This window comes from Sorex araneus, chromosome 7 (genome assembly GCF_027595985.1).
Source record: "Sorex araneus isolate mSorAra2 chromosome 7, mSorAra2.pri, whole genome shotgun sequence".
Classification (NCBI taxonomy): Eukaryota; Metazoa; Chordata; class Mammalia; order Eulipotyphla; family Soricidae; genus Sorex; species Sorex araneus.
The window spans coordinates 77,537,967-77,565,703 of NC_073308.1; the positions used below are offsets into that span (position 1 = coordinate 77,537,967).

The following is a 27,737-nucleotide window of genomic DNA, read 5'->3' on the forward strand; positions in this document are numbered from 1 at the left end:
CTGGTCCTGTTCTGTGCCCTTAGGTTTTAGGCTCTCGTCTTTGATCTTTTTGTTGTTGTTTTTGGGTTCCACCCACTGATGCTGGGGCTACTCTCAGCTTTTTGGACCAGGTGAAGCAGAGCTCTGCCCACTTGGTTTCCCCTCCTGCTTCTCCTATGCCCCAGGCAGCTGGTGCACCTCCTGATGAGCATTGTGTGAGATGTTGGGCTGGTGTTGGATTACTTCTGATTTAATTGAACCAGAAACAGATGGAAAAACTTTTCTTTCCCTCTGTGCTTTAAGTTAAATGTTTCTAAGGAGATGAATGGGTGACTTCTTTTCTTTTAACTACTTATCCATATATTATTTCTATGTCTTTGAAAATGTTTTAAAATTATTTATTTTTGTCTTGGGACCAAACCAGGTGGCAGTGCTCAGGGCTTATTCCTAGCTCTGCCTTCAGGGATCATTTCAGGTGGGGACTCTGTGATCATATGTGATGTTGACTATCAGGTTGAGCGTGTGGAAGGCAAGCTCCTTACCTGCCTGCTATACTGTCCCTCCAGTGGCCCTGGTCTTTAAAATCTTTGATTAGAAAAGGAACCCTTTGGGGGCTGGAGCGATAGCACAGCGGGTAGGGCGTTTGCCTTGCACGCGGCCGACCCCGGTTCTAATCCCAGCATCCCATATGGTCCCCTGAGCGCCGCCAGGGGTAATTCCTGAGTGAAGAGCCAGGAGTAACCCCTGTGCATCGCCGGGTGTGACCCAAAAACCAAAAAAAAAAAAAAAAAAAGAAAAGGAACCCTTTGGTATCATGGGGTTTTTTTGTATTATTTTTGATTAGTTTTATTTATTTGGCATAGTGGATCATTTATTTTGTTCTTATTTCTTATTTAAATACTATGATTTATAATTATAGTTGGCCTTTTAGGGGAAATGATATTTTCTATTTGAAGGATTAAAAACCAGCAGAGAGTTAGAAGGTAGGAAACTTTGATAGTGAGAGGGGACAGAATGCTTTATGCGTTCCCTAGATTGTGACCCTTGCTAAGTTCTTGGAGGCAGATAGAGGAGGCTGAGCATGAACTAGGGAGGAAAAAAAGAAATAGTGTGGACTGTTACTGGAATTAACTTGTATAAGGGACAGTGCTGGACTTGAGGCTTGGCCAGAGAAAAGAAACCGGGAAAACCCTCTTGGGTGAGTCATTGAAAGTCACATTTCCCAGGGCAGAGATTTTGAGTGAGGTTTGGCCCATGTCCAGGCTGAGGCTGTGCCCTGTGATTCATGTCAGACTCATGTCCGGCCCTTCAGTCCTGCTATGTGACTTCTCTTGAAGAATTCCACTCTAATCATGAGGAATGTGGCAGATGTGAAATACTTGGCCATTAAAAAAAAAAAAGTACTAAAAAATATAGCCAGCTTTTATTTTTCCCAGAGATTATGAGGATATGTCTTTTCTTTCTTTTACTTCATATCCCCTCAGATTTAGGGGCAAGATATTCTCTTTTTGTGTGTGTGTGTGTAGGGGTGTGTGGGGAGGGGGGGCGTTGTACGTCAACACCCAGTGGCGATCAGTGCTTATTTCTGAGTCAGTGCTCAGGGCTTGCTCCTGGCATGGCTCTGGAGACATATGTGTTGCCAGGACTTGAACCTGGGTTGACCCATACAAGGCAAGTGCCCTACCGACTGTACTATCTCTCCGACCCCTGACATCTCTTCTCTTGCGGCGCCTTCCTTCTGTCTCTGCTATTACCCTGTCCTCTGGGGTTAAGATATCTCCTGGCAGCCTCTTTATTGTTTATTAACTAACCAGATAAAATTTTTTATTTAAAAAGATTGGGGTGAGGTATTGGGCCACACTTGTTGGTTCTCAGGGCTTGCTCCTGGCTCTCTGTTTAGGAGTCACTCCTAGAGAGGCTTAGGGGACCTTGTGAGGTGCCATAGATGAAACCCAGTTCAGCGTCATGCAAAATATGCTCCTTACTGCTGTACTGTCACATCAGCCCCCTGAATAAAAATTTTTCAATTGGGATCAAAATGGAGACATTACTGGTGCCTGCCTAAGCAAATTGATGAGCAATGGGATGACAGTGACAGTGACAGGGATCCAGTGACTATGCAGCTCTGTATATGTGCTTTGCTCATGGCCACACCTGGCAGAGCTACCGTTCAGATGGTAGACACCTTTTCCTTCTCCTGTAACTATTTGCTTCCCCCTTACCACTGTAGGTGATAGCACACAGCCCCAGTCACCCCCCGTATCCCACTACTTCTCACAGGCCTGTTTCCTGTCCAGTTTGGCTATTGGCTTAATACTTAGGTATCACTCCTGGTGGTCTTAGGACCATATGTGGTGCCAGGGATTGAACCCAGGTCTGCTGCTTGCAGAGCAGGTGCCCTACCCACTGTACTATCCCTCCTATTTTGATTCACTTTTTTTGTTTTTCCTGGTGGGGCAGTTGGGCCACACCCAGTGTTTTTCGGGACTTACTCCTGGCTCTGTGCTCGGGGAATCACTCCTGGCAGTGCCCGGTGTTGCACCAAATGCAAGGCAGGAGCTCAGCTTCTTGTATTCTCTCTCAGGTCCATGATGTACTCTTAATTGTTTTGACACATTCTTTAAGTGTTTCACTCTCACTCAAGAGAAAGAATTTTCCCAGCCCATGCCATTTTTGAAGGACTGTTACTAATCATTCTGCATATTTAATATATATATTTTTTGCTTTTTGGGTCACACCCGGTGATGCGCAGGGGTCACTCCTGGCTCTGCACTCAGGAATTACCCCTGGCAGTGCTCATATGGGATTCTGGGAATCGAACCCGGGTCGACCGCGTGCAAGGCAAATGCCCTACCTGCTGTGCTATCTCTCCAGCCCCTGCATATGTAATATTTTTAAGAAAAGAACGTCCAGCTAGGGGCTGGAGAGACAGTACAGCAAGTAGGGCTTGCCTCACATGTGGCCAGTTCAGGTTCGACTCCTGGCATCATCAGACCTCACCAGGAGTAATTTCTGTGTGCAGAGCCAAGGATAACCCCTGAACATCACCAGGGTATGGCCCCAAACAAAAACAAAACAAAACAACAGTATTTTTAAAAAAGAATGTCTAGCTATACAGAGTTGCAAGTACCCAATCAGTGTACTCCACATGGTTCAAGCTTTAGAATGAATGAAAGGGAATTTGTTGATCTGATTCATCTGAACCTTTTGTGTGTTTGTTCATTTTTTTTTAGTTTTTTTTGGTTTTGTTTTTTTTTAATTTTGGGCCATTCCTAGCAGTGCTCAGGGTTTACTCCTGGCTCTGTGTTCGGGGATTACTCTTGGCAGTCTCTGGGGACCAAAGTGGTAAGCCCCATGGAAGGCAAACAAGCTAGCCACTCTACTTTTGGTTGGTCCCATTTGTGGTGTTTTTGTTTTTTTTTTGGGGGGGGTGCCTTGGATCGTGTCAAATCTGGCAATGCTTAGGGGTTACTCCTGGCTCTGCACTCAGGAGTAATGCATGGCAGTACCATGGGGACCTTATGGGATGCTGGGATTGAACCTGTGTTTGCTATGTGAAAGCAAGTTCCTTAATCACTGTACTATCTTACTGCCATTGCCCTCCCGCCTCCTGCCCCTGACACACACCCAATTAAATGTGAAAATGGAGGCTAAGCTGGGTATCCTCAGGTCTCTTTATAAACCTAGAGATTCACAGGTTAAGGTTTCAGTCATGTAAGACTGCCTTCCCTTCCCTCCCCATATACACTCCTGATGCCAGTCCAGGGTGTCACCTGTTTCTCTTATAGACCACCTGTAGTGTAAAGGACCCAGTAACTCCTCCTAGGGGGTGACACATTTGTGTTTTGGCTCACAGAATTCAGAAACTTTTGTTTTCTGAATTTTTGTTTATATTTTGTTTCGGGGCCACACCTGGTGGTGCTCAGGAGCTACTTCTGGCTTGGTATTCAGTGGTCACTCCATGTGTAGCCTGGGTGATCAATTGAACTTGATATTCCCACATCCAAAGGCTGTGCTCAGTCCTTTGAGCTATTTTTCCAGCCCTACATTTACTGTCTGGATTACTGGTTCAGAGTAGAGTTCAGTATTAGTTGAGTGGAAGACTTGCACAGTCTCTCAAAGGCATCATTTCAGTGTATATGAAGTAAAGTAATGGGGGGGGGGGGCAGAGAGATAGTACAGCAGGTAGGTTGTTTACCTAGCATGCGGCTGACCCGGGTTTAATCCCTGGTATTCCATATGGTCCCCTGAGCACTGCCAGGAATAATTCCTAAGTGCAGAACTAGGAGTAACCCCTGAGCATTACTGCTGGGTATAAGCCAAAGAGCGGAAGGAAGGAAGAAAGAAAGGAAGAAAGAAAAGAAAATGAGAAGGAAAGAAAAAAATAAAATAATGTATGATGAGAACCTTGGAGAATATGTTACCTAATATCCATTTATAAAGTTCCAAGTTAAAATATACTTGTACTTTTCTTGCACATGAACTACTGAGTATCTTCTCAGAATTAGTCACTTAATCTTTTTTTTTATTAGTTTATTTTTAATTAGAGAGTCATCGTGAGGGTACAGTTACAGATCCATACATCTTTGTGCTCATGTTTCCCCCATACAAAGTTCGATAACCCATCCCTTCACCAGTGCCCATTCTCCACCACCAGTAAACCCAACATCCCTCCTCCCCTCCCCAGTCCCGTCTCCCCCCACCCCACTCTGCCACTATGGCAGGGAATTCCCTTTTGTTCTCTCTCTCTGATTAGGTGTTGTGGTTTGCAATAAAGGTGTTGAGTGGCCATTGTGTTCAGTCTCTAGTCTGTATTCGGCCCGCATCACCCTTCCCCCACATGACCTCCAACCACATTTTACTTGGTGGTCCCTTCCCTGAGTTACCCAGAATGAGAGACCAGCCTCCAAGCCATGGAAACAATCTCCTGGTACTTATTTCTACTATTCTTGGGCGTTAGTCTTATAGTCTATTATTCTATATTCCACAGATGAGTGCAATCTTTCTATGTCTGTCTCTCTCTTTCTGACTCATTTCACTTAGCATGATACTTTCCATGTTGATCCACTTATATGCAAACGTCATGACCTCATTTTTTCTAACAGCTGCATAGTATTCCATTGTATAGATGTACCAGAGTTTCTTCAGCCAGTCATCTGTTCTAGGGCACTGGGGTTTTTTCCAGATTCTGGCTATTGTAAACAGTGCTGCGGTGAACATATAAGTGCATATGTCACTTCGACTATACTTTTTGGCTTTTCTGGGATATATTCCCAGCAGTGGTATTGCTGGGTCAAATGGGAGCTCAACCTCTAGTTTTTTGAGAATCGTCCATACTGTTTTCCAAAAGGGCTGAACTAGCCGGCATTCCCACCAGCAGTGTAGAAGGGTCCCTTTCTCCCCACATCCTCTCCAACAGCGGTTGCTTTTGTTCTTTTGGATGTAGTCACTTAATCTTAAAATTCCTAATTAGGGCTGGAGAGATAGCTCAATGGGCTGAGTGCGTGGTTTGCATATAGGGTGCATGGTCCCCTGAGCACTGCTAGGAGTGACCCTGAGCACAGAACTACCCATGAGCACTGTTTGTATGTCTCCAAACAAAAACAGAACAAGCTGACAAAAATTTCTGTGTAAATACGGAGAAATGGGACTGGACTCAAGGTTACTGATCACAGCATTGTTTTTGGTGTAAGCTTTAGGGTATACCTCAGGCTTTCATGCAGGTACAGTGTGTTCCTAGGTCAAAATGCTGAGAGGATTAATGAAAACGGAACCTGTGGGGAGGGTCCTGTTATAAACAAACTTTGTGAGGGATGGGGGACCTTTATCATTGGGAAGATGCCCCAGAGAAGAGGCTGTGTGTACCTTCCTTCCCATAGAGGCATACAGGTGGCCCAGGACAGGTCTTGCACCTTAGTGGTCCTGCTGGTCTACACCATAATCAGTCCAGTTGCCATTATCAAAGGGGTTGCCTATCTTATCAAATGGCAAATTTATTTGAAGCATGTCTGGTACTAAGCAGGTGGTCCCCTGTCGGTCTCATTTGCTATGTGCCAATCTGTGATTAATGTTGCCATGTCCTCCCAGGGTCTCAGAGGCACTGTAACAGACTTCCCTGGATTCGATGAGCGTGCTGATGCCGAAACTCTTCGGAAGGCCATGAAAGGCTTAGGTAAACTCAGCTTCCTTGTTCTAAAGGCAGTGACTTTTTTTCCCCCAAAGAGTTATTGAGTCACAGGAGAAGAGAGATAGTAAGATAAAGAACTGTAACACTGTTACACTTGAGCTATTAGCTTCACTTGTGTGGTAAAAATTCTGGCAGAAACAGGTAAAAGTTCCTGAAAGTGACTGGTAACTTGGCTCTGGGCACTTTGTCCCCTGAACCAGTCACATAATGGTTCAGCAAGTCTCCTTGGTTCCAGTCTCCTCCAGTTCCAGTCTTCTAAATGTTATAAAGCCTTTCCCTGACAATGTCCCCACATCTAATGGACCCCAGGTCGTGGGCACTAATGTACATGTTGTGATTCCCTCCTCCGACTTAGGCCCTGACCCCTTGCTCTCATTTCTGAATGTCTTGTGAGTTTCCAGTCATAGCAGGAGCAGGGGCAGACTTCTGGCCCAGGCATCCTGGGTTACTTTCTATTCCTGAGCGCCCTGTCATCTCCTGTGGGGAGGCTTGCCTGCCTGCCATACACAGCTGGTTAGAACCCTCAGAACTGCTTTGGGGATGCCTTTCTCCATCTGTTTTCTCCAGAAGTACCAGACTCACTCATTAAAAAATAAATTAATTAATAAAAAAAAAAAACAGAAGTACCTTCTACTCCCCATCAGTTAGAATCTTCCTTGAATTCCATTTAACTCTGGGTCTATGCTGAGACTCCTGTCACACTGTTGTAGCCCATGACTATCTGTGAACTTTTTGTATTTTTACTCAAGATGTCTGTACTTTGAAATGCTTGTCCTCTGTAAGACTACATTTTGCGTTGTAACGTTATTTCAAGAAGACAGGTGCACTCTGCCTGTTAAAGGCATATTTAGGCATATTCTCTGACTTGCTTCTTTCAGTGCTTCCCAAATGGGAGTCATGTCTACTATAGTGACAGCATTTCAGAGTTTAATGAATTGTTCAGTAAAGCATATTTTGTGAGGTAAGTATTTAAAGTGATGTGGAGCTGCTTACAAAGACCATTGAGAGGGGCCGGAGTGATAGCACAGCGGGTAGGGCGTTTACCTTGCACGCGGCCGACCCGGGTTCAATCCCCGGCATCCCATATGGTCCCCTAAGCACTGCCAGGAGTAGTTCCTGAGTGCAAAGCCAGGAGTACCCCCTGAGCATCACTGGGTGTGACCCAAAAAGCAAAAACAAAACAAACAAAAAAAACAAAGACCATTGAGAGGTAGATGTCTGGGTGAGGCCATGGTCTCAATGTTGATTGCAGGTACCGATGAAGAGAGCATCCTGACTTTGCTGACATCCCGAAGCAATGCCCAACGCCAGGAAATTGCAGTGGCATTTAAAACTCTGTTTGGCCGGGTAAGACCATGTTCACCACAGGTTCAATGTGAAAGCAGCTATATATTTTAAGGAGACTTTGTAATCTGCTAATGTCTTTATTTTATTTTTTTGTTTTTTGGGTCACACCCGGCAATGCTCAGGGACTACTCCTGGCTCTGCACTCAGGAATTACCCCTGGTGGTGCTTGGGGGACCATAGGCAATGCCGGTGTTGAAGCCAGGTTGGCCACGTGGGAGGCAAACAACCTCCCTGCTGGACTATCACTCTGGCCCCATCTGCTAATATTTTTGTAAGCATCTTTTCCTATAAGATGCTGCTATGGGGGCTGGAGCAATAGCACAGCGGGTAGGGCATTTGCCTTGCACGTGGCCGACCCAGGTTCGAATCCCAGCATCCCATATGGTCCCCCAAGCACCGCCAGGAGTAATTCCTGAGTGCATGAGCCAGGAGTAACCCCTGTGCATTGCTGGGTGTGACCCAATAAACAAACAAACAAAAAAAGATGCTGCTGTGATTCTAACTGTCCAACTCCACCCTTCCCTTCTTCAGCTACCTTTTCATTCAGAGATTTTGGTGTACAGTGTTCATCACCTTTCCTCCATGCTGGGTGCTTGCAGCAGTGTGCATTGACCCTGTGGTGATTGCCTCCCACTCAGGGTTATTTACTATTCTGCTCCTGAGCTTAGGCTTTCTGTCAGATGAGTCAAATACATTATATGAGCAAATGGGTTTTGGTTAGCTCATGTGCCACACTTGGTGACAGTAACATATTGTTGATTGTAGCAGAGGGGTATCATGATGTTTAAGAACAATTTCTTAAAATGTCTGCCTTATCTGACATTTGTATTTTCTGAGTTAGGACCTTCTAGATGACCTAAAGTCAGAATTAACTGGAAAATTTGAAAAATTGATTGTGGCTCTGATGAAACCATCTCAGCTGTATGATGCCTATGAGCTGAAGCATGCCCTAAAGGTAAAGGCTGTGGGGACTGGGGACTTTGCCACCTTGAGTCTAGCAAGTTGGATTTATGATGGCTTCAGCCTAGCTCTTTGTTGAAAAGTATGTGATGGTCAGAAAGATGGCTTAGAGAGCTGGAGTGAATGCTGTTCAAGCAGGAGGCCTGGGTTTGATCCCTGCACCCTGTGTTCCCTGCAAAACCTCCAGGAATGACTTCCTAGCACTGAGCTGGGAGCAAACTCTGAGCTTCATCCACTGCAATCCCCAAACAGTATACTTATGTGAGGTCTGGGTCCTGGGGATGTGGCTCAGTGAGAGGTTCTGAGATCAGCTCTGTGTGTGTGTGTGTGTGTGTGTGTGTGTGCGTGTGTGTGTGTTATTTCAGTGAGTTTTTTTAATGGACAAAACTGTAGAAGGGAAACGATAAGGAGAAAATGGTTTGTCATTTAATCTTTTTTGTACAATCAGCTCATTAGTAGAGTATTTGTGTATACTTAGGGAACAGTGAGTAATTTTCTTGATAGCAGTTAGATTTTGAGTGAATAAACAGATCTAACAACAAGGAGATAATACAGCTTTCAGATTTCTTGCTAACAATGCATATTTTAATTTTTACTTTTGCTGCATAATTTCTCTGAGTGTCCATAGAGAATTCAATTTGGGAACAAGGGTTTGCACTTTCAATAACAGATTATTTAAGTATCATTGTTTTTCTATGTAGAGGTGTATAAAGTTTCAAATTTTATTACTTTGGCCTTTTTAATTATTGTTTCATTAAAATGTTTTAAGCTGTCTGTAACTAAAAAATGACATATATAATATGTATACACACATAATTCAGTAGACTTAATTAGATAAAAGGATAAAATTGTCCTCAAGAGACAATATTTATTATTTCTGTAATATATCTTGCATAGGAAGTTAAGTTGTGAATGTTATGTTAGGGAATGATTATATACTCATTCAGTTTTGGTAAGTTCTGATCCAGGAAGATAACAGTGTTATCAACATGTTTTCTGTATAAAAAAATGATTCTCTAAATAGGGAGCTGGGACAGATGAGAAAGTGCTGACGGAGATCATTGCCTCGAGGACCCCCGCAGAACTGACCGCCATAAAGCAAGTCTATGAAGAAGGCGAGTATTACAACTGTTTCCCTTCATTCCCAGGGGTGCTCTCTCCCCATAGGGATCGCAGCTACTCAGAGCCACAGGTGGCAGGCCCCTCTGGTTGCTGGGTGTGAATGTATGAATGAATATACTCATTAGGAAGGACTTCCTCTTCCTGGACCTATAACTTTCTTTTTAAGAAAATTATTATTACTATTATTTAATTGAATCACCGTGAGATATACAGTTACAAAGCTGTTCATGATCAGGTTTCAGTCATACAGTGTCTCAACACCTATCCCTCCATTAGTGTACATTTTGCACCACCAATGTCCCCAGCTTCCCTCCCGCCACCCCTCTTCACCCACCCTCCAGCCCGTCTCTGTGCAGGCGCTTTCCTTCTCTCTGTCTCTGTCTCTGTCTCTGTGTTTCTCTCTCCCTACCCCCACCTCCCCTTTGGGGCATTATGGTTTGCAATACAGATACTGAGAGGTTAGCATGTTTGTACCTTTACCTACTTTCAGCACGCAGTTCTTATCTGGAGTGATCATTTCCAGCTATCTTTGTCATAGTTGTCTCTTCTCAATCCCAGTTGCCTTCTCTCCCAGCACTTGAAGCAGGCTTTCAACCATGAGGACCTGTTTCAGTGTTTATAAAGTTTCATGTGGAGTTTTCTTTGCATAGGATTTGTGACTACAAGTATGTAAGAATATGCATACAGGTTTTCTTTGACTTTAACTTTTAAGTGTGCGAGTAATTTTTATTCCTTAAAAATTATTTTTAGAGGCTGGAGAGATAGTACATTGGATAAGGCAATTGTCTTGCACATGGTCAACCCAGATTTGATTGTCAGTTTCTCATATGGTTCCTTGAGCACCACCAGGAATGATTCCTGAGTGCAGAGCCAGGAGTAACCCCTGAACATCACCGAGTATGGCCCCAAAATAAACAATTCTTTTATCTTAGTAGAATCTGATGATAATCTAAAAGGTCTTTTCAATGTGGGTTTGATCACTGGCATCCCATGTGGTTCCTTAAGCCCCAACAGGATAAGCCCTGAGAAAAGCCGGGTGTGACCAACCCCCCCTGCCCCGTCCCTAATAACATTGAAAGGAAAGAGGTCTTTGTGACTTTGAAAGTTGAGAGAAACTTAATGGTGCCATTAATTACTGAACAGATTTCAAGAGTGGGTGGACTTGGTTGCTGATGAAGGCTATTTTGGCATGTGGTATTTTGGTCTTTGTGCAGTGGCATGGAGACTGGACCACGAAGAGTATACTGAGGGGATAGGAAGAACGTGGTGGAGGATGTAGGCATGGTCATTGTGGGAGAGAAATAGAATAGGCACAATTTTAAGTTATAGATGTTTTTGTAGAACTGGATTAGAAGTTTAAATGTAATGAAATAAATGGTGAGTTCCTGAATGGGCAGTGGAAGAGCCAGTTGAGGGAGCGGGGAGACATGAGTTAAATGTGGGTCAGGAGGGGCTGTCCATCCCAGGTGGGTGTAGGGAACAAATCAGAGAATGGAGAAATACTCGAAAGAATTTGATAGGTGCTATTAGAGGGAGAAATTGAATATTCTTATAGGGTTTTGTCTTTTAGTAACTCATTGAAATAAACATGTAAATCCTTTGGAGCTTTTAAAATAGAGGTTGTAGGCTTTTAAATCTTGCCAGCTTTCAAATAATTATTAAATATTTAAATGCCCTAGAGAAATATGTACTTTCCTTCAGTAGCTGCTAATTGAATTTTGGGCCACTCCTGGCAGTCCTGGTTGATGTTCCTGACTCATAGGTTGAGGTTTATTATTCTGGAAGTGCTCAGGGGATCATGTGCTGGGAATCAAACTCAGGCCTCCTTCAGGCAAAGCATGTACTCAGCCCCTTGAAATGTTTCTCTGACCCTAGTAGCAACTATTTTAGAGTTGGAGGAAGGTCTTTAGACTCTTCTGGATCAGATCCTCCTGTTTCCTATAATCTTCTGTTGAAAATTTGCAGGAAGATGTAGGAAGAAATATATTTAAAAAATCTGCAACTAACGCTGAGGAAAAGTATCATCTTAGGAGGAAGGAATGACTATGCTCAAATAATATGTTCAGAAAACAGAGGATGGAAGACCTTTGGAAAACAATCATGAAAAACATTTGAAAGAAAGCAAAAACAATTTTTTTTAATATGATTGAAGTATTTTAGAGGTACTCATGTGTGATAGATTAGTGACTACATTTTTTAAATTGAATCACTGTGAGATACACAGTTACTAAGTTGTTTCAAAGGAAAGAGAGAGTGAGAGAGAGAAAGACAGAAGAAAAGTGCCTTCTGGCGATGGGGAGGGGCAGGAAGGAAACTGGGGACATTGGTGGTAGGAAATGTAAAGGGATGGATATTGTAACTGCATTTATTGATAACATTTCTGAATCACCGAGTCATGTGTTAGGCCTGATAGCTGTGTTTGGAGGCTTCGATTTGTTTTCATCTAGGCACTCAAATCATTTGCTTATAATCTCCACAATATTTAGATATGGAATAGAGAAGGAACATTCATGGTAATCAAATCTTTCTTCCTTTATGTCACTTCCACTTAAGTAATAGGGAAAGATACATTTTTCCAGTAGAAGGAAGGTATAACTTGATTTCAAATTATTCTGTTTCAGAATATGGTTCAAGCCTGGAAGATGATGTAGTGGGGGACACTTCAGGTTACTACCAGAGGATGTTGGTGGTCCTCCTTCAGGTATCAGTTGGAAACTGTGTACAATTTAATTTTTTAAAAAGCATGAAGCCAGAACTGTAGAGATAGTACTGTAGAGGTAGGACATTTGCCTTGCATGTGACCAACCCAACCCAGGTTTAATCCCCAAGGGCCCGTATGATCCTCCCAGCACCCCCAGGGGTGATTCTTGAGCACAGAGTGAAGAATAAGTCCTGAGTACCACTGGTGTGTCCCTAAAACAAACCAAAACCAAACCAAAACAAAACAGAACAAAAATTCCCCAGAAAACTTTAAACAATAAAAAGCCTGAGTCCAATCTTGTCTGACTATATTTAAGTAAGGACATGTAAAATTCTTATAATCATTTATTCTCTTTGACTGTGCTGCCTGTGTCTGTGTTTTTGTGTGTTGACCTAAACTCTTAGTAGCTGACTCATAATTTCTCTTTGAACTTCTCCTTTTTCCCCCCAAATAGAGTTAAAACATCTCTGAAAAGCATTTTATGTAAATAACCTTCAAATGTAATCATTTCTCCTTCTGAATGAAAAAATATAATTATCTAATTATATCACTGTATCACTGTCTTCCTGTTCTCATCAATTTGCTCGAGCAGGTACCAGAATCGTCTCCATTGTGAGACTCGTTGTTACTGTTTTTGGCGTATCGAATATGCCATGGGTAGCTTGCCAGGCTCTGCTGTGTGGGCAAGATACTCTCGTCAGCTTACCGGGCTCTCTGAGAGGGGCAGAGGAATCAAACCCGGGTCAGCACGTGCAAGGCAAACGCCCTACCCGCTGTGCTATTGCTCCAGCCATATCACAGTCCCACCTCAGAAATATTGGCTTCCTCTCTAATTCTAACACCGGAGCTGTATAACCCAGTATCATTGAGCTAAAAGAAGCTTCTTGATTCAGCAGACTGGATTCTGCTAAAGGTTTACAAAAGAGAGAACCTCAACCTAATCTCAGACAGGCGGACTCACAGAACTCTGTGGCTAGAAGTACAGATCTAATTATATAATTATAATAATATAATTATCTTTTAGGCCAATAGAGACCCTGATGCTGGAATTGATGAAGCTCTGGTTGAACAAGATGCTCAGGTAAGTTATACTTAATATGTTTTACTTTTTGGACCTATACTGCCGTACTGGGGGTTGCTCTTGGTGGTTCTTGGGTGACCAGGTGATTGAAATGGGCTTTCCTCCTATAAAGCATGCACTCAACCTGGGCCTACAGAACTGTCTTTTAAGCCCAGTACATGATTCTTTGTTTTTTTTTTTGTTTGTTTGTTTGTTTGTTTTTGTCATACCTGGTGTTGCTCAGGGCTTAATCCAGGCATTGCTTGGGGGACCATATATATGCTGGGGATGAAATTTGAAATTGACCCTGTGTAAGGCAAGCACTTCAAAACCCTTGTACTCTCTGGTCCCTACACAATTTTTGTTGTTGTTGTTGTTGTTGTTGTTGTTGTTGTTGTTGTTGTTTTTAGCCACACGGGGTGGTGTTCAGGGCTTATTCCTGGCTCTGTACTTAGTACTCCTGGAGGGGCTCAGGAGACCATATGTAGTGCTAGGGATCGAATCTGGGTTGACATGTACAAGGCGAACACCCTACCTGCTATAGTATGCTCCCTCGTATACAATTGTTCCATCCCCCAAACACAATTTTTAATAATTAGTCATCTACCGTCAAACAAGGAAGAGCCATGTTCACTCCCCGAGGTGACTGTTCTTTCTGAATAATTACTGGATTTGTGATCTGGACCTTGCTACTGTGGAAGAGGAGAACAGTATTGTTCTTTGGGGGTGGGTCAGCTTTCTAATGGCTCAGAATGCTGTCATTGCTTTGACTGGCTAGAGAGAGGGAGTGTTATACCAGAAGTTTGCTTAATCAGGCACACTGAAACCGTTTATGGCTAGAAAGCAAACAGGTTTTAGTCATCTGTGGGCTTCTTCAAGCCGTTGGTTGGATCTGAGAGACTATGCTTGGGAAAGCCTTCCAGGGAAAGAACTTTCACTCCCCAAAACCTTTTTACATGAAATCTTTGGGGAGGGGGCTCCCAACTTTTCTGGGAAGGGGAATTAAAGACTTTCTTTGGGAAACCCATCCAGGGAGGGGAGATAAAAGGGACTGAAGGTACTTTGTGGTTCAACCTCATTGTTTCTCTGCCTGCTGGAATCGATGTTCTCAGACACCCTTGCTGTCTGAACCCAGCCCACGGTTGAATAAAACTTCTGTTGTTTTTCCACCATAAACCTTGTTTTGGTGTGCTGGATTAAGCAAACTTCTTTTTTTTTTTTCTTAACTTTTTATTAAATCACCATGTGGAAAGTTACAAAGTTCTCAGGTTTATATGTCAGTTATACAATATTCAAACACCCATCCCTTCACCAGTGCCCATATTCCACCACCAAAAACCCCAGTATACCCCCCGCCCCCACCTACCCCCTACTGTATAACTAATGAATTTCACTTCATTTTTTTCTTTACCTTGATTACATTCCATAATTCAACAAAACTCAACTATAGTTGTTGGAGTTTCCAACCAAGAGAGACAGACCTACTACGTTTGATAATTAGTTTTTCATTGCTGGAAATGAAGAGATATGTGGCCCCACTGCTACAAGTACATAACTCTCTCTCTCTCTTTTTTTTTTCTCTTTTTCCTTTTCCCATTTTTTTTTCTTTTTCCCCCTCATCCCCCATCCCGCGCCTCATAGTATGGTGTACGCCACGCTGCGTCGGCCAGCATGGGGCTTTTGCTTAGTTCACAGTCCAGAGAGGTGGCTGCTACATTAATAACCTTCAATATTTCAACAAAAACTTACTGTTATTATTTGGAGTTTCCCCCCCAAGTCAGACCTGTTCAAAAGGAACCGTTTCACATTGCTGACAATTATAAATGTTAAGTCCGCGCGGTTTTGGATTTCTGTATAAAGTCCAGGGAAAATTCTGCCAGAAATTACATAGCCCAGCTCACAGTCCCAGTGCATTGCTGTAAGAAGTCTCTGGAATCAAAGTCTTTAGGCGCAGAGGGTCCGCTTCACGCTCAGCGGCTCCGGATTTATCTGGGCCGAGGGCGTGCTGGTTACGCCCCCTTTCCATGAGTTCCTGGGAGCCCCAAAAGTAAAAACCGAATACCTCTGGGTTTGGAGTCATAGAAGATGGCGCCTGCCACGTGGGTGCCACCAGCCCGCCGCTTTCCGTGCAAGAAGACAGGGTGGGGAGGAAAAAAATCCCCCCCTGGCAGTACAGAGTTGTAGCCCAGTTCGCAGTCCCAGTGCATCGCTATCGGATGCTGCACTGGATGCCCGAATGTGTTACATCTCTGGAATCAAAGTCTTTAGGCGCAGAGGGTCCGATTTGCGCTCAGCGGCTCCAGATTTATCTCTGGGTTTGGAGTCATAGAAGATGGCGCCTGCCACGTGGGTGCCACCAGCCCGCCGCTTTCCGTGCAAGAAGACAGGGTGGGGAGGAAAAAAATCCCCCCCTGGCAGTACAGAGTTGTAGCCCAGTTCGCAGTCCCAGTGCATCGCTATCGGATGCTGCGCTGGATGCCCGAATGTGTTACATCTCTGGAATCAAAGTCTTTAGGCGCAGAGGGTCCGATTTGCGCTCAGCGGCTCCAGATTTATCTCTGGGTTTGGAGTCATAGAAGATGGCGCCTGCCACGTGGGTGCCGCCAGCCCGCCGCTTTCCGTGCAGGAAGACAGGGTGGGGAGGAAAAAAATCCACTCCCTGGCAGTACAGAGTTGTAGCCCAGTTCGCAGTCCCAGTGCATTGCTATCGGATGCTGCGCTGGATGCCTGAATCTAAGCAAACTTCTTAATCTTAACCAAAGGAAGGGAAAGAATGTTTACTGGTTGGCTGTAGCATTGGACTAGTGCCTCATTAATGTATACAAAATGCAAGCCATTTATGTGATGCTGCTACTTTTGTTTTTCGGCCACATCCAGTGGTGTTCAGAGCTTATTCCTGGCTGTGCTCAGGAATTACTCCTGGTGGACTTGGGGGACCATTTAGGGTGCTGGTGATTGAACCCGGGTCAGCCTCTTGCTAGACAAGCACCCTCCTCACTGCCCTAAGGCTCCAAAAATGCTGCTACTTGAAACCTTTAAACTCTTCCTTATTTCCTTCCCTTCAGTCTCAGGGAAACCCCAGGTTCCTTAAATTGGCCCTCCAAGCCTCTTTTTCTTTCTGCTCTCTTACAATTCCAGCCCCTCTCTCCTCCTCCCTCCCGCCTACTTCAGCTGATCCTTTCCAGATCCTCTCCAGATCCTCAGGTTTGCTGCTTCTGTATATATCAGGTGCTCTGATGGGGGAGGCTGAAGTATCTTTCAGACTTGCCTTGTCATTGCCTCCCGGCTGCCTCCATGGAGCTCTCGTAGTGTAGCCAGAGGCACTCAGTAGACCTGGGATTGCTTTCCTGCAGACCTGTCAAGGGTTTTCTAAGAGAGGTTTTCTAAGATCCAGGGGCAAACATTCCTTTTTTATGATGAAGAAAGCACAGGCATTCCAGACACAAGCAGGCCTTCACTGAATGGGTTCCTGATGGGCCTCTCCCACCCAAAGCCCTTTCTCACTAAGCAGCAGTCGAGATGGGAGACCCACCTCCTGTGGTAACTTCTTGCATGGAAAGTGCTAGAGCCACTTATTCCCCGTGACATTGCCTTTCAGACATTAGTAATCTGGCTCTACAGGAAGCAGTGTGTGTCTCAGGAGAGGCATTCTGAGTGCTTTGCAGGGTCAGATGGAACAAGGGTGGAACCACTCCAGCGAATTCCAATGACAGCTGGTGGGCGAGTGCGTGGGCAGGCAGTGGGCAGATTTCCCAGCGTGATGGGGCTGGAATGCGAGCATTGATGCTGTTGAATCTCCTTAGTGGAAAGGAGAGAAGTTCATCTTGTTCTTATTGATTTCTCTGAGCATTTCAGAGTGGAGCAGCACTTGTCTGACCTCACCACGCAGATGCTGTCCCCCACTTCCAGGTGGGACCTGGGAGTCTGCATTTCTCAAGCTAGCTCTGGACCAGACTGGTCTTCAGACTGTTCTGAGAGCTAAGGATACTCTATGTCCAGTATGGTGGACACAATCACTCAAAACCCTATACAGAATTACATATAAAAGCTGCCGTAGAAAATTCCTTTAAAATTACCCTTCATGGCATGAAATATGCTCAGTGGGCTGAGCACCTGCTTTGCTTGCAGGAGGCCTATGTTTGATTCCCCAGTAACACATGTGTTCCCTCAGGAATGCCCCCAGACAACAAGCCAGGAATAGCCCCTGATCACTGCCAGCTGTGACCCCAAAACAAACCAAATCAAACCAAATATACTTTGAATAGAATCCATACTCTCACTTAGTCCTGGGGCCTATGTGTCTTCATTTCTTTAAAATGTCTCACTATAGGGACTGGAGCCATGGTACAGTGGGTAGAGCACTTGCTTTGCATACAGCAGACCCTGTTTTGATCCCTGGCACCCCATATGATCCTGTGAATTCTCCAGGAGTGATCCCTGAATGCAGAGACAGAAGTAAGCCCTAAGTACTGCTGGGTGTGGCCCTAAAACAAACAAACAAAAATATTACTATTATTATTTCACTAAATGTGTTGAAAGCAGTCTGTTATATCTTAGAACAAAGGCCAGGGTTGTAGTTCAGCAGTGTAGCACTTGATTGAATGTGTTGGACCTTGGGTTCAATACTTGGTATCCCATCCGTCACTGCCTCCCCCCAACCCCCATGTTCCTCACTATCAAGATGGGAACAGCTCCCAAGCCAGCTGTGGCCCCAAATCAAAACTAAGCAGAACAAAAAAAGAAACACACCCAATTGGCTCTCAAAGCCAGAGCAGCTAGACTGTTACTTTAATAGTAGTCTTTTTTGTTTGTTTGTTTGTTTGTTTTGGGGGTCACACCTGGCCATGCTCAGGGCTTACTCCTGCTTCTGTACTCAGGGATTACTCCTACGTGCTGGGTTGGTCAGATGCAAGAAAAACACCCTATCTACTGTACTATCGCTTCCCCCCACCCCCGCACCCTCCCCAGCACACCTTTCACCAGTGGGAATCTTAACCTTTTTTTTTTTTTTCAGCTGAGATAATCTGAGGTGACTCAAGGGCCTTTTCATAAAGTTTTGAAATTTTTTTTCTCTACTGATACTTGGCTTTAAGAGGGTTTCTATTCTTTCATAGTTTTAATAAGCCACAGTGAGTCATTCACCTGGGTGTTGACCATTTTGTAGATAATTCACTTTTTTTGGTCTATTTATTTTGGGTTGGGTGCCACACCCAGCTGTGCTCAGGACTTACTCCTGGGTTTGCACTCAGGGGTCACTCCTAGTAGACTGTATGGGGTACCAGAGATAAAACCCAGGTCTGCTATATGCAAGGCAAGTGTCCTACTGCTATACTAGCACTCCAGCCCCTATATGTTTTTAATTTTGTTTTGTTTTTTACTCAGGGAACCATGTAGTGCCAGGAATTTAAACCATGTGCTCCAGTCCTTTGGCCATCTCCTTGATCCTTTTACCTCTTTGCCAGGGGTGTGGAGGGAGTGGTGTTTGTTTCGGCCATGCCCCGAGATACTCAGGGGTTGGTTACTCCTGGCTCAATAGCCAGGAATCACTCATGGCAGTGCTCAGGAGACATGGGTTGCTGAAGATCTTACCTTAAATAGGTTGGCTGCATGTTAGGCAAGCACCTTACTTACTGAACTACTTCTCTGGCCACAACCCTTTACATTTTTAATATGTTAAACTGATTTTACTTCTTCCTATGCCCAATCTTTGTTCCATACCTTCTCTGGAGAGAAACTCTTAGAGGAAGGGGAGAAAGTTAACTCTTAGAAGAAGGCTGTTCCTTAAAGAGTCAGAGTTAGAGTTTTTCTGCTTAAAATAGTTCACAAAGTGCCTTCCCCCCTCCCCCCAATTGCACTCAAAGCTACTTTGCCCTCCTCCTCTCGCATTCCATTGGCCCTTAGGGGAGTTTTACCCACCCAGGAAAGACTGCTCATAAAGTTCCTCTGCCAGACATCTTAAAACAAAGGACTCTTGGGCTGGGAAAGATACCTCAAAGGGCTATGAGCCCCTGGGTCCATTCTCGGCACTGTGAAATAAGAAAGAAACAAAGGTAATAAAACAAAGGGCCCCAAGGTTAACACAGGGAAAAACAAAAAAGCATCTAAATACCATTGTGATGGGGAGAAAAGCTTGGAACACTTACTGTGTGTGATTGGTGTGACCACCAAACATAAAAAGTCCCTCTCTCTTCTCTATCCTTCTCTCTGTCCTCTGTCTTTCTCTCTGTCCCTCTCTGTCTCTGTCTTTGTTTTTGTCCCTGTCTCTGTCTCTCTGTCTCTGTCTGTCTGTCTGTCTCTCTCTCTCTTTTGTGTATTTGAGCCACCCCTGGCTGAGTTCAGGGCTTATCCTGGCTGGACTCCGGTACCCTGGGGATTGTGCCTGAGTTGGGTACATGCAAGGCAGGTGCCCTATTTGTTGTACTATCTATCAGATTCCTAACATGTAACTCTTATTTAAATGTAAATATGAGGAAGAACACAGTGTCTGTGAAATGCAATCAAACAAGGTGTGCCTGCATAGACATTTAAGATGTCTCGGATTTAAGATGATGTTTGTATGTAACTTTTTTTTCAGTAGTTATATGAACACTGGGAAGCATACGTTCACTTTGCACATTAAAAAGTAAGTGTGAGGAGCTGAAGATATAGTACAGGGGTTAGATTGCTTGCTTTGCACATCGCCAACTCCAGGTCCATCCCCGACACCTCATAGGAGTGATCCCTAACCACAGAGTCAGAACTAGGCCCTGAGTACAGATGGGTATGGCCCAAAAGCTAAGCCAGTTGAAAAAAAAAGAAATCATTGCTTGAGATATAGGTCAGTGGGCTGAGGACATTGTCTGAAAACCAGGCACCATGTTGTCTTTCAAAAGCTGAAACAAAAAAAAAAAATTCTTGTCATACTTTAGAAAAGTAAACTCCTCCTCCTCCTCCTTCTCTTCCTCTTCCTCCTCCTCTTCCTCCTCCTCTTCCTCCTCTTCCTCCTCCTCTTCCTCCTCTTCCTCCTCTCCTCCTCCTCCTCCTCCTCCTCCCCTTCCTCTTCTTCCTCCTCCTCCTCCTCCCCTTCTTCTTCCTCTCCCTCCTCCTCCTCTTCCACATCGTCCCCCCAGCCTCCAAACACACACACACTGGTGATGCTCAGGGGCTCATCCTGGCTCACTGCTCAGGGATCATTCTTGGCTGTCATGAGCTTAGAGGCTCATGTGTTTCCAGGAATCAAACACGTGGTTCCTATATACAAAGCATGTGCTCCAATCCTTTGAACCATCTCCTGAGCCTACACAAACTCTTAGTAGTTAATTTTAGTTCAGTCCTATTTGTAAATGAGAAAATGTGGATTTTACTGCTTATCCTGTGTTAGTTGGGCTGGAGCGATAGCACAGCGGGTAGGGAATTTGCCTTGCACATGGCCGACCCGGGTTCGATTCCTTCTGTCCCTCTTGGAGAGCCCGGCAAGCTCCCAAGAGTATCCTGCCTGCACAACAGAGCCTGGCAGGCTACCCGTGGCATATTCAGTATGCCAAAAACAGTAACAAGTCTCCCACTGGAGGTGTTACTAGTGCCTGCTTGAGCAAATTGATGAACAATGGGACGACAGTGCTACAGTGCTATCCTGTGCTAGTGACCAGGCTCAAAGCAGGTATAACAGAAAATTCAGCCTGTAGATGGGATGTGTCCACAGTTAGGGTTATAATCAGAACTTTCTGCTACCATACCACTGTTACTTGGGGACCACAAGTAATTATAGCTGTACAGGAAGCCTCTAGAACTGTTGTGCTACTCAGTTGCTTTGATTCACTCCTCCTCTAGGGCATACTGTTCAGGGATAAGCTCCAAAGTAGATACAGAGTCAGTAAGCAGAGTTTCAGAGTTGGGAGTATTTACAAGTGCAGTTAAGAAGTGGAAATGAAATCTAGCTCTCGATGCTGCTGGTGAGATGCCAGTAACTGAGTTTTTCCAGTTACACCCAGTTGCCGCTGGGTCAGATCTCTAACTTTAGGGGATGGGGTTAGACCGAGTCCCTACCCTGTCAAAGCCCCAGCATCCCGCCATTGCCAGAGAAACGGCCCAGCTTCAGGACTGATCTTGGGGAAATACCAAAGAAATGTTACAGAGACACCTACAGTCCAAGCTCCACATCTCCTAAATTGTGCAGCTGTGTATCACCTCCAAATTTCACAGAGCTGACAGCCACTTAGAAGCGTAGAAAATTAGATGGGAAATTGAGTAGAAGCCATTAAGCTCAGTGAGTGAAAACAATACCACAGAAGGCCCAGCTCACATCTAACAGCCCAGTAAATCCTCAGGCCATGACTTTAGCAACACCATTATGAAATATATTATATCAAGCAATATAAAATAAATTATTTTGTGACTGCTAAGAGAGAAGGCTTGAGGGTAGGAGGAAAACTGGGGACATTGGTAGAGGGAAGGGGAAATTGGTGGTTGGACTGGTATTGGAATATTGAACTGTATTGTGAACAACTTCATAAATTTTGGTGTTTAAATTTTAAAAAAAAGTGGAAATGAGGGGCTGGAGTGACAATATAGTGGATAGGGTACTTGCTTTCCATGGGGTCAACATGGGCTTGATCCCCATCATCCCATATGGTTCCCTGAGCACTACCAGAAGTGATCCCTGAGTTTAGAGCTAGGAGTAACCTCTGAGCATTGCCTGGTGTGGCCCCCAAACAAACGAAAATTTTAAAAAAAGAAAAAAAAGAAAGTGGAAATTACATGGTAAAATAGTTTATTAATTAATGTTAAATTTTCACAGGCTCTGTTTCAGGCCGGAGAGCTGAAATGGGGAACTGATGAGGAAAAGTTTATCACAATCTTTGGAACAAGAAGTGTTTCTCACCTGAGAAGGGGTAAGTGGTAAACTATATATACTACAAATAGATACTTTTCTTGATGTTCAACAGAAAAATTGCAGTTCTTTCTGCTGCTTTTGTAAGTTTGAAAAATCAGAAATACTGAGCATGAAGAAGTGCTACACCGTTATGCTATTCCCAGCTGTGTCTGTCTACAAGGATCTCCTGTGACAGTAGTAACCAAGGTCTCTCTTCTCCTCTTTCTCAGCTCTTGTACTGTGTTATTAGTTCAGCGGTAAGTGACAGAAATCTGCAAATAGTGACTTTTTAGCTTGTTTTGTTTTGGGGCCACAGCTGATGATGATCAGTGCTTACTCCTGTCTCTCTACTCAGGACTTACTTCTGGAGTTGCTTAGGGGACCATATGGGATACCGGGGATTGAACCTGGGTTCACTGCATTCAAGACAGATGCCCTTCCCACTGTACTATTGCTCCAGCCCCCAGATAGTGGTTTTTGAAAGTGTGCTTTCTGGACTGGAGAGAGTTCAGGAGGTACAGCACTTGACACCTCCCTTGTACTGTGGCTGGCTGAACCTGGCCCAATTCACAGTACCACCTATATCGTCCCCTAGCAAAGCAAGAGGTCATTGCTGAGCACTGCCAGGTGTAGTTCCAAAACCCAAGTGAATAAATATATAAATAACAATTGGACTTCCTGGAAGGAGGGCCCCTTGGCTAATTCATCAATATCCAGGCTTTGTCTTTCTACTCCACTACTCTTTGTTTCTTGTTCCTGCTCAGACCCTCATTGATATACACAGGATAACTGCTGTTTTCATCAAATATAAGCACTTTTCAAAGCTCAAAGGAAAGAAAGGGGTAAAGCAGTTATAGCTGTATGTGATTTTAAAAGGAAAGAAGTATTTTTCAGCACCCTCTACAGCAGGTCTCACTGATCGTAGCTAGGAAGAAGACTAGGGAGTCAGTGCACAAAGAGCAGGTTGCCCCACTGGTGGGGCTCTCGAATAGATGTGTCGATGCTTTGAAAAGGTCAGGGTTCTGCCAGATGGGAGAAGGGAAGCTGGCATCTGTGGCAGACAATATATAGTTCAGTTATCTTCTTTCTGGAAAATATGAACCTTCCATGATGAGAGATGACTTTTCTGTTTTCTAGTGTTTGACAAATACATGACCATATCAGGATTTCAGATTGAGGAAACCATTGACCGAGAGACCTCTGGTAATTTGGAGCAACTTCTCCTTGCTGTTGGTAGGTAATCTTAGTATGTATATACTGTTTACATTATTACCTAAAAGTGTATCTGAAAAAGTTTTTCATGAAAATAGGAGGTTGACCTGATTTTGTTGTGGTTGTTGTGCCCAGCTACTCCTGGGTCTGTATTAGGTAGCTGCTTCTGGTGGTTCTTAGCGGACAATGTGGTGCCAGGGATTGAACCTGGGTCCACCTCCTGCGTGTTTGCATGCAGTGAGCTCCTTGAGATACCTCTTAAAATCTGGTTTGATGTTAGAAACATGTAGTTTCCAACTCATCTAATCCTATGGAAATGGTAAGTGATAAGCTCATCTCAGTCTATGAAAATAGTAAGCAGTTGTTTAAAAATAATTTTTGAGGTGCTGGCTCAGTGGTAGAAAGTGTTTCTTAAATGTTTGAGATCCTGAATTGGATCCCTGGAACCACACATGCACACGTGCATGCACACACACACACACACACACACACACACACACACACACACACACACACACAATTATCTTTGAAGCTGCATTAAATCTATTAATGTTTGGGGGCCAGGGATACGCTTCAAAGGGGTGGAGCATATACCTAATGTGCATGGCTCACTATCCTTGATAGCCCATTCCCTTCCTGCCCTCTGCTCCTATGGCCCCCAAATGCCTTCAAGTGAATGCCTCCTAGTCCCTCAGCATCACAGCTCTGGGCTGGGAGATAGTGAGCCATCAGACATGTATAATAGGCACAGTCTTTTGGGGAGTAATCCCTGGGGTCACTCTCCGCCTAGCACTGCCGAGTGTGGCCTTTGCACGAAACTAGTCCTTTATTATGAGCAAACATTTGAGAGGCTTATAAATGTTAGTTCTGATGCCTGTATAATTGTTTTATTTTGTTGTTGTTGTTTTTTTGGGTCACACCTGGCGATGCACAGAGGTTACTCCTGACTCATGCACTCAGGAATTACTCTTGGCAGTGCTGGGGGGACCATATGGGATGCTGGGAATCAAACCTGGGTCAGCCGCAATTAAGGCAAATGCCCTAATTGCTGTGCTATTGCTCCAGCTCCTATTGTATTTTTTAAAGTACTGTTTTCATGAATTTTGAGACAGACTGAGAAATTTCACCAGAAAAGGTATTTGATATAATGAAGATATGGTGATGGTGGTATTCAGATCAAATATTATTTTTTAATTAGATATTCAAAATAGAACGAAAACATTAGAGAACTGAGTTTGTCTGGTCTATTTTAGTAATATATTCTTTCCAAATACAAGGATGATCTAGTTTTTTCTTTCCCAGTGATCTTCATTTTCTTATGGGTTAAAGTGAACCTCATTTGCTCTTTGTTCCTGTACTTTGTGCTATGCTTAAGCTCTAGTGGTCTCCATCTTTTGGAAAATAATCTAAAGTTGAGTTCAAATCAACTTGCATTCATGCTAGACTTTCATTTGCACCTGCAGTTAATGGCCATTAATAGAAAATAGTTCTATGTTTTCTGCTAGACTTAACATAAACCAAAATTGATACTTTTTAGTTAGTGCTAAAAGTGTTTCATTAAGTGTTGGAAAAGATAGCAAATATGCTGTCCTATGTAATCTGTAGATGTAAAAGAACATATCTAATAACTAATTAATGGGAGAGACCTAGAGTAAGATTGAAAGTGGTTGTTAAAGTTAACATAGAGAGGTAATCTGATGTTGCTATTCGGAATATCTTAAAAGGAAAACTTGCAAAATGCTTGTGTGTGTTGTTTGTTGAGGATATGATGTGAAAGGTTATGTAGTATTCAACCCAGGCTGCCTGTCAAAGGGACACAGATGTCCTCATGTGTGGAACTCTACACTAAGGCCAACTCAAGCCACTAAGAAGAGGGTTGATATGAATAGGAGATGAGATTAGCTTGCAAATGAGCAGTTCTTTAGGTATGTCTTGTTAAAGCAGAGCTATAAGCAGTATGTAACTTGATTTTTAATTACTTGATGCTCCTACTATTAAAATGGCATCTAACCATTGTATTATTATTTTCCCAGTGAAATCGATTCGAAGCATACCTGCCTATCTGGCAGAAACACTTTACTATGCAATGAAAGTAAGCGAATACTTTGATTTGTCTACTTAATTTATTTCTCTCTCTTTTATTGTCCTTTTTCAATGAGTATGTTTTAGAGATAGACTTTTATTTTGGGTTTTTGGGTTTTCTGTTTCCCTCCTTAAAACTTGTTTGATTCTTTGACATTGATTTGCCTTATTCATTCATCCAAGTTCAGGGTATTTTGATGCAGTTCTTGATGTTATTTTTAAACAATGTACCTCTCTTTCCATTTCATTTATTTTTCTTTCTTTTTTAAAGGGAGCTGGGACAGATGATCATACCCTCATCAGAGTTGTGGTTTCCAGGAGTGAGATTGATCTGTTTAACATAAGGAAGGAATTTAGGAAGAATTTTGCCACCTCTCTTTATTCCATGATTAAGGTAGTAGAACTTTTTTGTAAATAATGTTTAGAAATCATAACAGACCAATATTATAACAGTCATGTCATGGCTGAGAGAACTTGATTCTAGTGATAAGTCTAAATTTCAGGGGGTTGATGAGATCTGTGATTTATAGACTTGGCACAGTTTCCAAAGTATAGACAAGAGCTTCCAAGTGAAAGATGGGTTCTTGTTCTTGTTGAACTTAAACTTCATCAGAAGCAGGAATGGATGACTCAAAAGACCCTATAACAGGTTCATAAGATAATGTGGGTTTGTTCTTTCCTCTCATTAATTGCAACTCTCTTTATTCCTTCTTTCCTTTATTGTCTGGTTATCACCTCCCATCTAGTATCAGTTCATGGTTCACGATGGGAATCAACAAAGAAACTGAATGTTGACACTTTTGCTCTTTTATAACCAAGGGTCAGGGGCCAGAGAGATAGTACATGGATAATATTGCCCTGCATGAAGCTGATCTGGGTTTGCTCTCAGGAACTACATAGAGTCCCACTGCCATGTCAGGGGTGATCCCTGAGCACAGAGCTAGAAGTAATCCCTGAGTGGCCCTGGTGTGGTCTCAAAACCAACAAAACAAGGATGCTTTCACAGCTGGAAAAATCAGCAGTGACACAGACTGGCAAAAAACAGCTCAGGTTTATTTTGCTGGTGGGCCAAGCAGAGCTCCCTGCTTGAAAACTGGGCCCTGGGCAAGGTGGGGATTCAGTTGTATATGATATCTGATGGTGGAAATACCGTCTGAAAGCAGCTGGGAACAAAGTACAGAAGCAGAAATTTCCAGGCATGTGATTTACATGCAAAGCAAGGTTGAGACTATTTCAAGGACATGAGCACATTTGGTGTACATTCTTCAGTTACAAAGCAAGAGTATAACCATATCAGGGACATCCCAAATGCATTCTGTGTCCATATCACGTAATCCACACTTAACTGTCTCTGGCAGTTCCTGCACCTCTGGTTTAGAGCCTATGTTCCTCATCATGCTAACAATAAAATTTGGCCCAAGGCTTTCTGATTTCCTATCCATCCCTCCCCCACCCACTCCCTTATACAGGGGAGTGTGGGCAGGGTGCTTACAGAGGACACTGTTGTTTCAGGGCGATACCTCTGGGGACTATAAGAAAGCCCTCCTGCTGCTCTGTGGAGGAGAAGATGACTGAGCTGAGCCACTGCCTGGAGAGACCCTGCACTGTGCCTGCCGCCGCCCGACCCAGCACACTCACCGCACTGCTCCTATAGAGTCTGCACAGCCCCTTATTCATACTAGCATGTGAATGACCAGTTAGGAGAACAGAGAGGTGCTTCTTGCTCTGACTGTTACTGTACTGGAGTACAATGTTATGAAGTCTAAGCCTGGCTCATTTATATATTACCAAGTCTAAAGCCTGGCTTATATATATTCTTGCCTTAAGAGGTTAGACTGCTTTTAGCCTTAATGAAAACTTCATTTACATCTAATTAGCAGCCATATTGTCTTACTCAGAACCTTAACTTTGAAATTGTGAACTGGAAGGATTAACCAATTTTCTTCTAAAATCATAGAAAAATGAGAGTAGTTGTGTTCAAAAGATGAATGAAAAATAAATATTTCCTTCCCTGTGAATTATGTGCATGTGTCATTTTAGAAAACCTGTGTATGTATAAAACAATATTACCATTTTTAAGCTGGTGGACTAAACCTGTCTCCAGTTCCCTGGCCCTGTGCATTGTCCCTGGCCTCTTAGCCCATCTGGAAATCCAGGGCTTGCTGCTGTTCTCCATCCCCCAGGTCCTCCTCCGGCTAGTTCCTACTGCTCAGTTTCCTTTCTTGACTCATTCTAA

The 27,737-nt window shown here is 43.6% G+C and overlaps 1 protein-coding gene across 1 annotated transcript in view; it reads left to right on the forward strand.

Annotated features, from left to right (window-relative positions):
* Window positions 1-27,519, forward strand: part of ANXA5 (annexin A5) — a 34,235-nt gene extending 6,716 nt beyond the window's left edge. Inside the window, exons 3-13 of the mRNA XM_055144586.1 lie at window positions 6,067-6,151; window positions 7,419-7,513; window positions 8,355-8,468; window positions 9,498-9,588; window positions 12,217-12,296; window positions 13,321-13,377; window positions 22,133-22,226; window positions 23,345-23,440; window positions 25,453-25,511; window positions 25,773-25,895; window positions 27,014-27,519. Coding sequence (XP_055000561.1) covers window positions 6,067-6,151; window positions 7,419-7,513; window positions 8,355-8,468; window positions 9,498-9,588; window positions 12,217-12,296; window positions 13,321-13,377; window positions 22,133-22,226; window positions 23,345-23,440; window positions 25,453-25,511; window positions 25,773-25,895; window positions 27,014-27,076 — 957 coding nt within the window. The 3' untranslated portion in view covers window positions 27,077-27,519. The remainder of the gene's footprint in view (window positions 1-6,066; window positions 6,152-7,418; window positions 7,514-8,354; window positions 8,469-9,497; window positions 9,589-12,216; window positions 12,297-13,320; window positions 13,378-22,132; window positions 22,227-23,344; window positions 23,441-25,452; window positions 25,512-25,772; window positions 25,896-27,013) is intronic.
* The last annotated feature ends 218 nt before the right edge of the window (window positions 27,520-27,737 follow it).